At 40.3% G+C, this 13,834-nt stretch overlaps 2 protein-coding genes and 1 long non-coding RNA gene across 3 annotated transcripts; 1 reads left to right on the forward strand and 2 right to left on the reverse strand.

The window, feature by feature from the left end:
* The first annotated feature begins 55 nt into the window (after positions 1-55).
* Positions 56-10,239, forward strand: LOC122417456 (uncharacterized). The gene is made up of 2 exons (XR_006262291.1): positions 56-846; positions 10,066-10,239. It is a non-coding gene; the product is annotated as an uncharacterized lncRNA (long non-coding RNA).
* On the reverse strand, positions 3,209-6,797 carry LOC122417455 (actin-5, muscle-specific). The gene is made up of 2 exons (XM_043430970.1): positions 6,648-6,797; positions 3,209-4,468 (listed from the first exon to the last, which is right to left on the reverse strand). Exon 2 carries the CDS (start codon positions 4,441-4,443, stop codon positions 3,313-3,315), a length of 1,131 nt encoding a protein of 376 aa, XP_043286905.1. The 5' UTR covers positions 4,444-4,468; positions 6,648-6,797; the 3' UTR covers positions 3,209-3,312.
* A 585-nt stretch (positions 10,240-10,824) lies between the features above and the next one.
* On the reverse strand, positions 10,825-12,879 carry LOC122417453 (actin-5, muscle-specific). Its single transcript, XM_043430969.1, has 2 exons — positions 12,732-12,879; positions 10,825-12,108 (listed from the first exon to the last, which is right to left on the reverse strand). The coding sequence occupies exon 2, from the start codon at positions 12,085-12,087 to the stop codon at positions 10,957-10,959; it is 1,131 nt and encodes a 376-aa protein (XP_043286904.1). The 5' UTR covers positions 12,088-12,108; positions 12,732-12,879; the 3' UTR covers positions 10,825-10,956.
* Between the last annotated feature and the right edge of the window lie 955 nt (positions 12,880-13,834).

Here is a 13,834-nt window from a genome sequence, read left to right on the forward strand (position 1 = left end):
TAAACAGCGTTGAGAAAAGATTCAACGACGAAAGTGCGCGCGCGCGCCGCTCCGTACGAAAAAGAGAAAGAAAAGAAAATCGAGAAAATCGTCGGGACGCCGAAAGAGCAACGGGCGACGCCCCCCGAACCCAAATAAGGCGGCGTGCCCCACCAGGCCGTACGAAGACCCCCGTCTCACCGTCGCCCCCGCTGCCGCGAACCCCTTCGGCTCGCGGCTCAAAGGGTCGACGACGAAGACGATCACGACCACGACGAAGATCCTAACGAGACGCTTGGACGTTACTTGCTATAGGAGCTCTACCGAAACGTGTACCGAAACAAAACTTTTCCTCCGTTCTTTCTTCCTTAACCAACAATTTTACACTTTTTTTAAGCCCTTAACTTATCAAAGTCTAAAACGACTCTTCCGGAAATCCTCTTTTCACATAATCGTCTCTTATTTTCAAACTGTATCGAATACTAGAGCTCGAGATCCCCGAGATCTCAGTTTCCTGTATCCACCTTTGACCCCCCGGTTGAATTTTCCGGAGGTGCGAAAACCTCCTTAAAAATCGCATCGCGCGGCGGAAGATTTCTTCAATTTTCTTTCCTTCGCTCTGAAACTTTTCTCATTCGCTTTTCTACCCGAATTTATTTGATTTTTATTCTCGATCCCTCCTCTGTACTTTCCCCTCAACATTCAGCAGTGCGATTATTATAAAAGTTGTTATTTCATTCGTCGTTATATTCCCCTGAAATTTTATCGGAAGTGACTATAAAAAACGATCCCGAGGGACCTCGAAGACGATCGGAAAAACAACGAGGGATTTGATGGATCAAAGTTTACCGCACCCGTTTCAACGTGGTAAATGACGTTTTTACCCCCTTGCAATGTACAACCACACCGATTTTTTGACAATCGCATCACGCATGATTTTAGTTTATCTTTCATCTATTTTTTTGTTTATATTATCTTTTACGAGTAGTAAGATATTTTACCTCCCATAATATGGACGTCGTTCGCTGATTTGCGACGCCCACACACGCGAAGACCCGTCATACCACGAAGACCCGAAATCTCTGCATCGGTCTGCAATTCCCGCTGATTACTTATGGCCTTCCAACGCTGTAATTATTATTGAATATCAGTATACTTTGATTCACGTAGAATAAGAAGTAGACTTTAATGAACTGACTCGTTTGTTACGTAATTTGAGAATAAACTGCTCCAATTTACATTCCTGCACTTTCTGTATTTTTTTTTCCTCCGATCCCAATCGTCTCCGCGTAGATCGAACTTTTTTGGCATATTCTATTGCATGATCGATTCGGTTATTTGGCTCACGGTGATTTAGATATTGCGTTCATTCGTGATTCCGCAATCAAAAGAACGAAATCGCATAATATTTTCCCATTTTTTTTTTCCTAAATCGGCTTTCTGAAAAGACAAAGAGAAAGTGTTAGATTTTTATAGTTTTTCGTGCATTGAGATTTTTTACTACAATTACCGACACTCGATGCATCGCAGTCCTCATTCCTCGCAATTTTTCGTTCCCTTCTCGAAGCATTTTTTGGGCCGATCATCGAGGTTATAAATATCCATGTGCTGTGACTTCAATTTGCCTCCAAAATCCCCGTAACACAGTTCGAAATTTTCGCATTTGACCAAAATCGTCTTCGACGAATTGTATCTATTTTTGAATCTCTACAGCTTGCTCCATATTTGAAATAGTTGCTTGTTTCAAAAAGAGAATACAGCGTTGGTGGAGCGAAGACAAAACGTTGCTAAGTGTATAAGTAGAGTCGGATAATAATGCTTGAAAATTCGCGACAGAAAGTCAAAACTTTTCAAACTGTTGAGTGGTGCAAAAGTCCTAAAATGGAAAAAAAAATCTCGGCATTTGGTCACTTAAAAATTTAAGTGCCCAAAGTTTCATGAATTTACACGAAAAAATCACTTTGTTACGATTTTTAAAAATTTAAAAAAACTCTACAAGTCGTATAGCAGCTATTTTAAGCTCGTTGCAAGAGATCTCGATAAAACCCAGCTAAATGTCGATGCACTGAATCAGACCTAAACGAGCAATCCTATCGATTATTCAACATTTGGGTGTATCCGCAACTCCAAATATAACCTGAGCTCAACTTTGAAACGCTCTTTTTCAAATTACGCAACCTCACGTATCCGAGGTAATAAATTTTTCCGGAATATTGAATCATTGGAATGAAATCCAATTGAATGAAATATTGAAACAATTCTAAATAATCCAAAATTTTATTGCTGAAATGTTTTATTCCATCAGTAGTTTCATTAGTGTAAGCCATTAGGGTCAAAACAATGATCTAAAATGTTTAGAAATTGAATTTCTGGTTACTCAAATGTGTTTTGTTGATTCGTTTTTTCCCCATTGTTTTAATAAATTTTGAAAGTTTACTTAAATGTTAAATGTCGGATGGATATTTAATTGATTTCAATTCTTTAGAAGAAATATTATTTTTTAGTTTGACCATTTTCAGAATAGCCTTCACATGTCCTAATTGTAATTTTCATTGAAATATAAAAACCGTCACGAGATCGAGGCGATCTAACAAGAAGTGCATGCAAAAAATTCAAACAATAACTTCTACAGTAATCGATTGTGTTTGAAAAATCGAAATGTCAAAGAAAAATCATGAAGAATATATTGCAGAGTAAAAGAAAAACCATCATGAAATCTCACATGCGTTATTAGTGGCACACCATGAAACGCGACAATAGCTGAGTGCAATAGTTGATTGGAATTTTTGAATATTCGATTTCACTCCAATTTAATTGAGAATAAAATATCGACTCGATCTCGTTTGCCGCTTATTGTAATTAACCATCAATAGAGAATATTTCATAAATTTTTGCCAAAAATTTATTGGAAAAGAACTTTAATCGAAGGTTCAAACCTTTCGATCCACAGAATAGGATGAAACCGTTCGATAATTAAATAATATAGCGATCGAGGCGAGGGTATATACCGAAATGAAAGCGTGCGTAAATTGAAGGGCTGTAAGAATAATATGATAGTATTTATTCAATAAGATGTTAACTTATATATACAAAAGATGACGTTTTGCACTCGGAGCAACGAAAGTCTCGCCACATTGACTAGCTACATACAAAAACGTAAAATAGCACAGTGAGTATAAAGTGACGAAGCGGGTGCGGCAGTATGAGGTGTGTTTTCCTTGCTTTCCTATTTCTTTTTCCTGATCATCGTTCTTATTTTTTTGTATGTTTGTTTGAGAGAGAGACAGACAAAAAGTATTCGTTTTAATGATAAAGTGTTTCGAGTGAAACTTCTTAGAAGCACTTGCGGTGGACGATGCCAGGGCCGGACTCGTCGTACTCCTGCTTGGAGATCCACATCTGTTGGAAGGTGGACAGGGAGGCGAGGATCGATCCACCGATCCATACGGAGTATTTCCTCTCGGGTGGTGCGATGATCTTGATCTTGATGGTCGAGGGAGCCAGGGCGGTGATTTCCTTCTGCATACGGTCAGCGATACCGGGGTACATGGTGGTACCACCGGAGAGTACGTTGTTGGCGTACAGATCCTTACGGATGTCGACGTCGCACTTCATGATCGAGTTGTAAACGGTCTCGTGGATACCGCACGATTCCATTCCCAAGAAGGAAGGCTGGAAGAGAGCCTCGGGGGTACGGAATCTCTCGTTACCGATGGTGATTACCTGACCGTCGGGAAGCTCGTAGCTCTTCTCGAGGGAGGTGCTCGCAGCTGCGGTAGCCATTTCCTGCTCGAAGTCGAGGGCGACGTAGCAGAGCTTCTCCTTGATGTCGCGAACGATTTCTCGCTCGGCGGTGGTCGTGAAGGAGTATCCTCTCTCGGTAAGGATCTTCATGAGGTAGTCGGTCAAATCGCGACCAGCCAAGTCCAAACGGAGGATGGCATGGGGAAGGGCATAACCTTCGTAGATGGGCACGGTGTGGGAAACACCGTCTCCGGAGTCGAGAACGATACCGGTGGTACGACCGGAAGCGTACAGGGAGAGGACGGCCTGGATGGCGACGTACATGGCCGGGCTGTTGAACGTCTCGAACATGATTTGGGTCATCTTCTCACGATTGGCCTTGGGGTTGAGGGGAGCTTCGGTCAAGAGGACCGGGTGTTCCTCGGGTGCGACGCGGAGCTCGTTGTAGAAGGTGTGATGCCAGATCTTCTCCATGTCGTCCCAGTTGGTGATGATTCCGTGCTCAATGGGGTATTTCAGGGTGAGGATACCTCTCTTGCTCTGGGCCTCGTCACCTACGTACGAGTCCTTCTGTCCCATACCGACCATGACACCCTGATGACGCGGGCGACCGACGATCGATGGGAAGACGGCACGGGGCGCGTCATCACCGGCGAAACCGGCTTTGCACATGCCGGAGCCATTGTCTACGACCAGAGCTGCTACTTCGTCGTCACACATTGTGGTGCCTTTTCTTTTTCAGGTTCTGCAATCAGGAACGAAAATATTCGCTTCAATAATTACGTTCAATCGTTCTGGTACCTTCAATTCCAAAAATCAACTCTTTTGAAACGGTAATGAAACTCTATCATTCCAGTGTAAAAAAATCATCGGCCCTAAATTACTATCACTTTAACATTCCCATTTTCAGTTTATTTTGTATTTAATCAACGAATGATCAATCTCGAATATTCAACAACTCGAATCATTCTCACCGACTCTCTTTTATTAGAATCATCGTTAATTTATAACTGAGTGAGTGAATAATGTGTCATCCCCTTGTTCCCTTGAATTAATAGTTCAGATAACATTCACATTGTTCCCCCATTTTGTTGCAGATGAATAGAGAAGCAGAATTGACCCAGTTGCCTATAAAACGATAGGCTAGAGTCGAGAGAGCGGTGGCTCGCCTCAAGAGGCGTCGTTACTATTTCGAGTCCGTGGCGTCTAAGTTTAGATCGACGGACGAACGCTCCCTATAAGTTCAAGCGTCGATTATGAACCCCCCAACCCTCGCTGCTCTCCCACTTCTTCTCGTTCCTTTCCTCTGGCAACAGTTAACAAACCGAGAAAAGCATAACGAGTCATTCGTGCCAAAATTATGTTAGCGCTTTTCCCGAGTTTTGTGAGAGACGTGGCGGAAAACCGGCCAAAGACCTCGACCAACGGACGTTGGCTCCGGGACTTCTCGAAACGATCCAACAATTACATGACTCCGGAATTTTCTCAATTTTTATTTGCTCAACATTTCTTCCAACTTCCGTTTTGACAATACTACATTTTTCACTAAACAACTTCCATCCCCGCTAGACTTTTCAGGCGAAATATCTAAATGATCACATTTTTTGACTTCATTCTTTTTTCCGCAAACAATTTTGCGATATGTAAAGTTGCCCAAATTATATAGCAAATTTTTTCACAAATTAACATCAAATTTATCAAATAACTCAAATTCTATTGGTAAACAATTGCATTTTCAATGGAACACGAAAAATGCGATTACTTTTGATTCGTTCCAACGATTTTGATGACAACGCTATTTTAGTATTTGCTTTTTTCAATTAATTCACTGCCTTGCATATTCAGTATAGCTTACTCTATGAAACAATTCGATGAATGATGTTGGTTTCGAGTTTTTCTCCACGTTAGAACGAGATATCATTATTATTTGTTACATTTTGAATGATAAAATTCTATTTCGTTCTTCTAAATGCTTGTGAAAAATGATGGAACATATGAATTGATTATAAATTTTAAAAGCATTGAAAAAAACTGAAATTTGGCCTGGTGAGTCACTTTGGTTGTCGCAATTCTTTTAGAATCACAAAGTTACCGAAGTACCTCGCTGGTTCAAACCTCCATAAAAATAACAACGACGTGTAATAATTTCGGAGCACTTGACGAGTGTCCAAAAATTTTTGCACGCCTTCGTGTTGAAGTTGCAGTCAAACGGTTCGAAGCAAATCAGTTTCCCAATACTGTAAATCACAGTCGTCTCACGGTACTTGGCAAGTCATATTAAAATAGCCAAGAAAGTGGTTAAGCATTCAAGTTATTGAGGAACTAACAATAAATCAAGTCCGTCTAATGGAATTAAATATTTCACTCTATTCACCGAAAATTCTAAATAGACATGGTCGATGAAGAAAATTCGAAAAGCATGAAAATTGTATCTCAAATTGAAAGGACGCCTCGACGATTTTAGAGAGACATTGCAATGTGATTGTAAAACTTTTGTTCTTGCAATAATAGCGATCGAAAAGTTGAACATTCAAAATATTTCGATGAAGAGGTCGATGAAGCTCGAATGAAAAAATCGTTTAAAAAATCGTAAATTATGGAAGCGTAAGCTCATGCAACATATTGATCTTCAAACATGAGATTATCGATGTTAGTTCATCAATGATACATGAAATTAAATGAAAAAGTCATCCAGAACAATGAAAAAAAAATAGTGAATATATTAAACGTTAAAAAAACGTATCTGATGTCAATTTGGCAATGTGAATAACGAAAAATGAGCGAAAAGTTGACAGAATTGACGTAGTTGATTGATAATGTTTGAAAACGATAAGAATGGCGTGGACAGAATAGAAAGTGGAAAAAGACGAAGAAGAAGAAGAGCAGTAAGAAGTTCTGGAAAACGGAGCTTCGTGATAACTTACCGTGCACGGGACAGAGTGTGGTGGCGTCTGTGGCGAAAAAGCTTCCCGACGTCGAATATATGCTCTCGCTCGGACGCCCCCGCATTTCCGTGAGACGGAGCTTGCTCGACGAGGCACGAAAAAGGCGCGTGTCTCGGGCATCGCGACGCTCACCCAACTTGGGCGAGCAACCCCAAGCAGATCGCTGGATTCGCCAGTTTTTAATCGTCCGTTCTGCTCCCTTAACGTGTCAAATCTTCATTTCTCTTTTTCTTCTGTATTCATTTTCCACTCTTTTCCGCCGGGAGAATTCTGTTGAAAAACCGAAAATTCTTCACCATCTTCGGGCGAGAGGATAACAACTTAATGGAGAATAGCTGTTTATACGAATCTTTCAATTTATTTGAAAGCATCTCAAGCATCTAAAGCCAAATTTTCCATTGAGCTGCTCAATTTTTTCAATGTTAAGTTTCCAGATTCTGTGGCTTTTATCTCACTATCGGATTTCCACTTCGTGGCTGACCAATTTCGATTTTTTCTACTATTTTTACCCGTCCAAAGTTGACCTCATTTTTATTTTAAAGAAGCTCTAATTTCGGAGGCAGATTATACACACTTTTTACCATTTCTTTGACCCATTTTTTATGAAAAAATTCAATCCCGAAACATCGTTAATCGACGTGTGAACAAAAACCTCTCGCTGCCACTGTTTTGGAAATGTTCATGTAACACGTGATTCCAGTTTACACTGTCACTACTCCCTGCCAGTACTATATGCTGTTATGATCACTCGAACGCGATACTCTTTTTACGCAAGCTCTACATAACGTTCGAAAACAGCTCGAAAATAAAAAAAAAAATTCTTCTCAAAAAAATAACAAATCATGTTGAACCGAGCCTCAAAAATAAAGAAAAATTATTCATTATTTTAGAAAAAGAATAAACGATTCAAACTTTATTGTCCCAATACTGGTTCATACGATAGCTCTTGAACGGTATTTTTTCTAAAATGAATTGATATTTCTTTGTAAATTCTCCGTGAATGCAATGATTTTGGAGCAGGAATCACAAAATCACTCTTATAATTGCGAAACTGCAAGAATATCAATGAAAATGCATATTTTTATTTGGTCATCTCAAACGGAGTAGCAAAATGGCAGTATAATCACAAAAAATAAAAAATTCGAATTATTCGTTACGTGTTTACAGATGAAAAGATTCGAATGTTTGTTTTTTGTAAAAAAAAAATGGACGTTATATCTATTCGTAATGAATTTTTTAATTTGGGGGTTGAAATTTGGGGGTTTCTGGTAAAGTCTTCCGCTGTCTTTGTCATTGGAATTGACGAAGAAGAAGTGGGCGAAATGCGACGAAACACCTGATGTAACAGGTCATTGTTTTTGGTCAATGGAGTTCTTTGCTGGTTAACGGGCTTGCGTATACTTCAGTTGGTCCACTCAATCAAAAGTCAACATTCCAAAAATTTTGTCGAGTCCAATAAAAAAGCTGCGCATCTTCTTTTGTTTATAAAATCAAGTGCTATCGATTCGATTCCATTGATGAAGATTCATTGTAGCACAGTAATCAAATCACTATGAATTCGAATGGAATACCATTAATTTTCCAAACTTACTGCCCCTTCGATTGTTTTTTTCTACTAGCTTTAAAAGATTTTTTCTCGATTTGAAAAACACTTGATTGAAGCATCAAATTTTCTTTAATGTCCGGTTAGGAATATCTCGATTCGTTAAGGTTAAGAGCTTCTGCTCAAGGCACGCTATTTTTGTCGACTACACGTAATCTCAAAACATTGCACTCACCGTGTGCGTGTGCGTGTGTGTGTGTGTGAGTGTGATGGAAGCAGACCAACGACGCGGCCCTCCCTCGTTCAATCCCCATTTATGGTCACACAGAAGCGAATTCTGTTTTTCAACAGGAAGAACCCTTGTTTTATTTTGTCAGTTGGTAAACTTTACGAGCAAACGTCATTTTCGTATTCTTATTATATTACTTATTCGATAAAGAAAAAGTAAAATAATATCTTGCCTATTTTTCATTTTCATACAAATATTAGTAGCTCGATATTGAAAACTATTGATTCCCACCTATTATTTTTGCTATGCATGAAACTCGGTGTAATTTAAACAACCTTTCAATATCATTTTTTGTAATGAAAATTATTTGGAGCGAAATTCAAGTAATTAGTTGATCAATGAATACCAAAAAAAACCAACTGAATACTAAAAAAAAGTCGTCGAACAAAGAAATAAGTAAAAAACAAGACACAAGGTGAATTCGTTGCCTTCTTCTTGGGTGGTTTTTGACATGCAAGAATTATGGTCGATTACTAGAGTATCATATAGTAGCAGTTGAAAGAAAACGTTAGAAAAATCTTCTTTACCGACCTCCGATAGAAATTAGTGCAGAAAATGAATCGAATATCGTCAACCCTTTTGCAGCATAAAAAAATTTACCAAAACAAGCATCGATATTCTGACGGAAATAAATTGAATATCAAAAAATGATTACGTTGAAGGAGAAATTACATTGAGGGTGTCGTTGAAAAATCGGAAATGTTCACTTTAAAATAGTTTGTCTAGTAAAAAAAAAGCGTGGAGAGAGTACAAAAGAGGAGAACGAACGAATTATATATCCGCATGTTGCGAAACTGCGTAAAAAATCCCTTGACTCTGATGTATTGTGTCAAGTTGCGGTATACTGGGCCAAGGTCAATGGGTAGGCGTACGTCACAACAATTCAGTTATTTTAAAGTATTCTCGAGTTCGATCGTCGGAGCCGGAGTCTTATTCGGTCATGAGCACGAATGAATCTCAAAGAAATTACATAAAACCATTTTTCTTTCATCTACAAAATAAACCAAACAAACTACAAGACATTCGCCATTATCGCGTGTAAGTTATTTCTTTTAGTGAATATCCAAACGTTAGCGTTATCAACAGTTATCAATATCTCTTTCCCTATTTATGAAAATATTTTTGGCTTCTGGTCGGAAAATAATATCTTCCCATCCTAGTAGAAAAAGGATGAATTGAAAAAAAAAACGTGCATGAATTTCAACACGTATTTTTTTTTTCTTCCAATATGATTTTTATTCAAATAATTTGAAAATACGCGAAAACAACTTTGAAAATATATCATCGCAAATCAAAGTCACGATAATTCGAGAAGCACGTAACATCTTTGTGCAAGAAACCAGACGATTTTTGGTTCGAGAAATGATTCGTGGCTTCCTATTTGTGTTTTGAGTACAGGGGTTCGGGTTTTATACGTGTAGAGCCTCAAAATAGCCAGCTAGACCGAGTCGAGCGAGTCAAGGAAGGAGGAACTGATACCTCGATTTTTTTATATCTCGCAGAAATTTCGAAATGGGCGAAAGAGAAAGGAGGTAGATATTTTAAGAATTCTTTTTCTTTTGCAGAAAAGGAGGAGAGGAAAAGGAAGACGAGTTGGAGTCCTGTGAGGGTGAAGAGAGAACGAATTTGCGTAGAAAAAATGGTGTGAGATAATGTATATTTGCCTTTGACAATTGACATTGTATAACAATAATATAGTGTAATATTTACAAAATAAATTAATTAGTATAATAGACGTATTTAACGGTGTGGCTTCGCTTTGTTTGAGTGCACGAGGACCTCAGACAGGTTTTGATCTTTGTATTTGGTTTTTTGAATAATATAATTTCACTTAATTACAAATTCGACGTGTTTTTCTTTCTTTCATTGACAATGGTGGACGAAATCCCGTAACAGGAAGCGAGCGTCGCGTTACCATAAACGCAAGAGAATCATTCAAAGAAAGCTCAAGAGCAGAGAGTATTGTCGGACGTACCGATACCGAAACAAATTCATGTCCCATTTATACTTTCTTGTTCACAGAAGACCGTTTCGATGCGAATAGAGACGGTTTTGAACACCTGGTGCAGAATCCGCGATCAAGTTGAGTCGATATTTATGACTTGCCGAAAAATGAGCTGGGACGAGTTTGAGCTTGGTCGAATAGGTCCCGAGGTGAATGGCTATCACGCTGTAGGGAATATCGTCCTATTGCGCATTGCCTGAAGTAATGTATATGCTCGAAGAATCGGAGCAGGATGCCCATGAGAGCAGCCGCGAAAGACATTTTCAGGACACATACGTATTGAGGAGTGTTTAAACGATACGATGAGTCTTGTACGAAGGTTCTTTGGTGATTGCAGTTGGATTGGTTTTCATCGTATGAGGTGTACGGTGAACTGGGGTTCCTTTTCCGTGCTATCCTGGAGTACGTAAGTACTTCAGGCTCATACGACTCTCCTGAAGTTTCGTATCGCTTAGAAGCACTTGCGGTGGACGATGCCAGGGCCGGACTCGTCGTACTCCTGCTTGGAGATCCACATCTGTTGGAAGGTGGACAGGGAGGCGAGGATCGATCCACCGATCCATACGGAGTATTTCCTCTCGGGTGGTGCGATGATCTTGATCTTGATGGTCGAGGGAGCCAGGGCGGTGATTTCCTTCTGCATACGGTCAGCGATACCGGGGTACATGGTGGTACCACCGGAGAGTACGTTGTTGGCGTACAGATCCTTACGGATGTCGACGTCGCACTTCATGATCGAGTTGTAAACGGTCTCGTGAATACCGCACGATTCCATTCCCAAGAAGGAAGGCTGGAAGAGAGCCTCGGGGGTACGGAATCTCTCGTTACCGATGGTGATTACCTGACCGTCGGGAAGCTCGTAGCTCTTCTCGAGGGAGGTGCTCGCAGCTGCGGTAGCCATTTCCTGCTCGAAGTCGAGGGCGACGTAGCAGAGCTTCTCCTTGATGTCGCGAACGATTTCTCGCTCGGCGGTGGTCGTGAAGGAGTATCCTCTCTCGGTAAGGATCTTCATGAGGTAGTCGGTCAAATCGCGACCAGCCAAGTCCAGACGGAGGATGGCATGGGGAAGGGCATAACCTTCGTAGATGGGCACGGTGTGGGAAACACCGTCTCCGGAGTCGAGAACGATACCGGTGGTACGACCGGAAGCGTACAGGGAGAGGACGGCCTGGATGGCGACGTACATGGCCGGGCTGTTGAACGTCTCGAACATGATTTGGGTCATCTTCTCACGATTGGCCTTGGGGTTGAGGGGAGCCTCGGTCAAGAGGACCGGGTGTTCCTCGGGTGCGACGCGGAGCTCGTTGTAGAAGGTGTGATGCCAGATCTTCTCCATGTCGTCCCAGTTGGTGATGATTCCGTGCTCAATGGGGTATTTCAGGGTGAGGATACCTCTCTTGCTCTGGGCCTCGTCACCTACGTACGAGTCCTTCTGTCCCATACCGACCATGACACCCTGATGACGCGGGCGACCGACGATCGATGGGAAAACGGCACGGGGCGCGTCATCACCGGCGAAACCGGCTTTGCACATGCCAGAGCCATTGTCTACGACCAGAGCTGCTACTTCGTCGTCACACATTTTGATGGGTTTTTAAAATCTCTGCAAAAAAGTAGAAAAAAGCCTCGTCATTACGGTGATAGCGGTTCGATTTCAATGACAATTCGCATCAATTTTCCGAATTCGATGTAAAACTTTTCAGATAATTCCCAATGCGTACGTAACATTCGTCACTCAAATTTTAAAATACTCAATGAAGCAAACTTTTTCCCGCCTATTTCCAACCTTTCAGGGCTCTTTAAGAAAATATACTCTCAACCTCGTTACTCGATCAAAATTCCGAACCAAATATCCCAACTGCAATCACTCCCATGGTTTCCAATTGAATTCTAGTATTTGTTGTCAGGTAGAAACCAAGTTTTCCCAAAATATCTCAAATTATCATAATCAATTTGAAAATAATGAAATCGCGCGTAGTATCAGGCTTATTTGAAGAAACTAGGTATTAAATCCAGGTATATTTTTTTCACGTAAATCCAAATCGCACACTATGAACACTTGATTATCTCCCAATAACTTGCTCTCTATTTACACAATGTTTCTCGTGATTTTTTCTGAGTTTTATTCGCGATAAGTTTCGGACAACGCACAATGTTTTTTTTTTACTTTTCTCGTTGCTTCGATGAAATATATAAAGTACGATAAAAAAAAAAAGTGTTACCGACCGTAAGGGTCTGGTTGTGAATCGGCGGACTGCTGAGGAGCGGCTGAGGTCTGGAAGCTTCGCGTCGGCAGATATAATGTCCCCCCAAGATCAGTCGCTACCCAACATGGGCACGCCAGCTTTCCAGGGCTAGCCAACGCACGCGCCTGCCCACGTCGTCGTGGCCCACGCCCAGTTCAAGAAAAAGCACAAAACGACTCGAAAATATTGATGCACCTTCGTGAAATCATTTTTCAGGTTCATCCCCGATGCGCTCTTTCGTTACCTCAACAAATTTTCTCTAATATAACCCCCATTTCAATCTTTCAACCCTCTTCAAATGAGCTTTTTCCCCTGCCTTCTGCCACGCAAAGCAAGCGATTGCATGCTAATTTCCGTTCGCGATAGAACCTCCTGCTTCTACTTTATTGAGAACAAAAAATCTAGCACGAAGAAGAGTCACTTTGATTTATAATTTTTATAAAATTCATTAACTTTCAACTGTTTATTATCGTAGCAAAATTGAAACTACAAATATAAATAATAATGAAAAGACCAAGGAAACTGAACAATGAAATTCTACTGAACAATGGCGAAGTAATTTGGAAAAAATGTTCCAACAGTGTTCGTCACTGGAGAAAAAGGGTCCCGAAGAAATGGATGAACCACCTGATGCCTTTTCCTTTTTCCTTCATTTTTTTCAGACACTCACAGAATCGTCATCTCGGAATGAATTTATTTACGAATTTTTCTGTTCCCATGAATGGAACTTCATCAGGCGAGTTCCTTTGTTCCAGTTTGGCCAGTAGAAAGTTTCCCTATTGTCAAGATTTTGCAGACTTGCATAAATAAGACTTCGATTGGTACCATGTTTTTCGAACTTGGTTGGTAGAATTTGAAGTATTCGAACTCGTTACGTAAGTCAATCAAAAAGTCATTGCAAATTTTTAATATTCATAATCACTGATCTTCTTAAATACAGTGAAAAATTTTAGGTCAGTGCGTCTAAATGAAGAGTTAAAATTTAACAAACTTGTCGGAAATAACATAGTTATACTTTTAGATGAAAAATAGTTGGCTGTTGGTTTGATATACTATTTTAAAGCGGGACGTTTTTTCCTGGGT

This window comes from Venturia canescens, chromosome 10 (assembly GCF_019457755.1).
Source record: "Venturia canescens isolate UGA chromosome 10, ASM1945775v1, whole genome shotgun sequence".
Lineage (NCBI taxonomy): Eukaryota > Metazoa > Arthropoda > Insecta > Hymenoptera > Ichneumonidae > Venturia > Venturia canescens.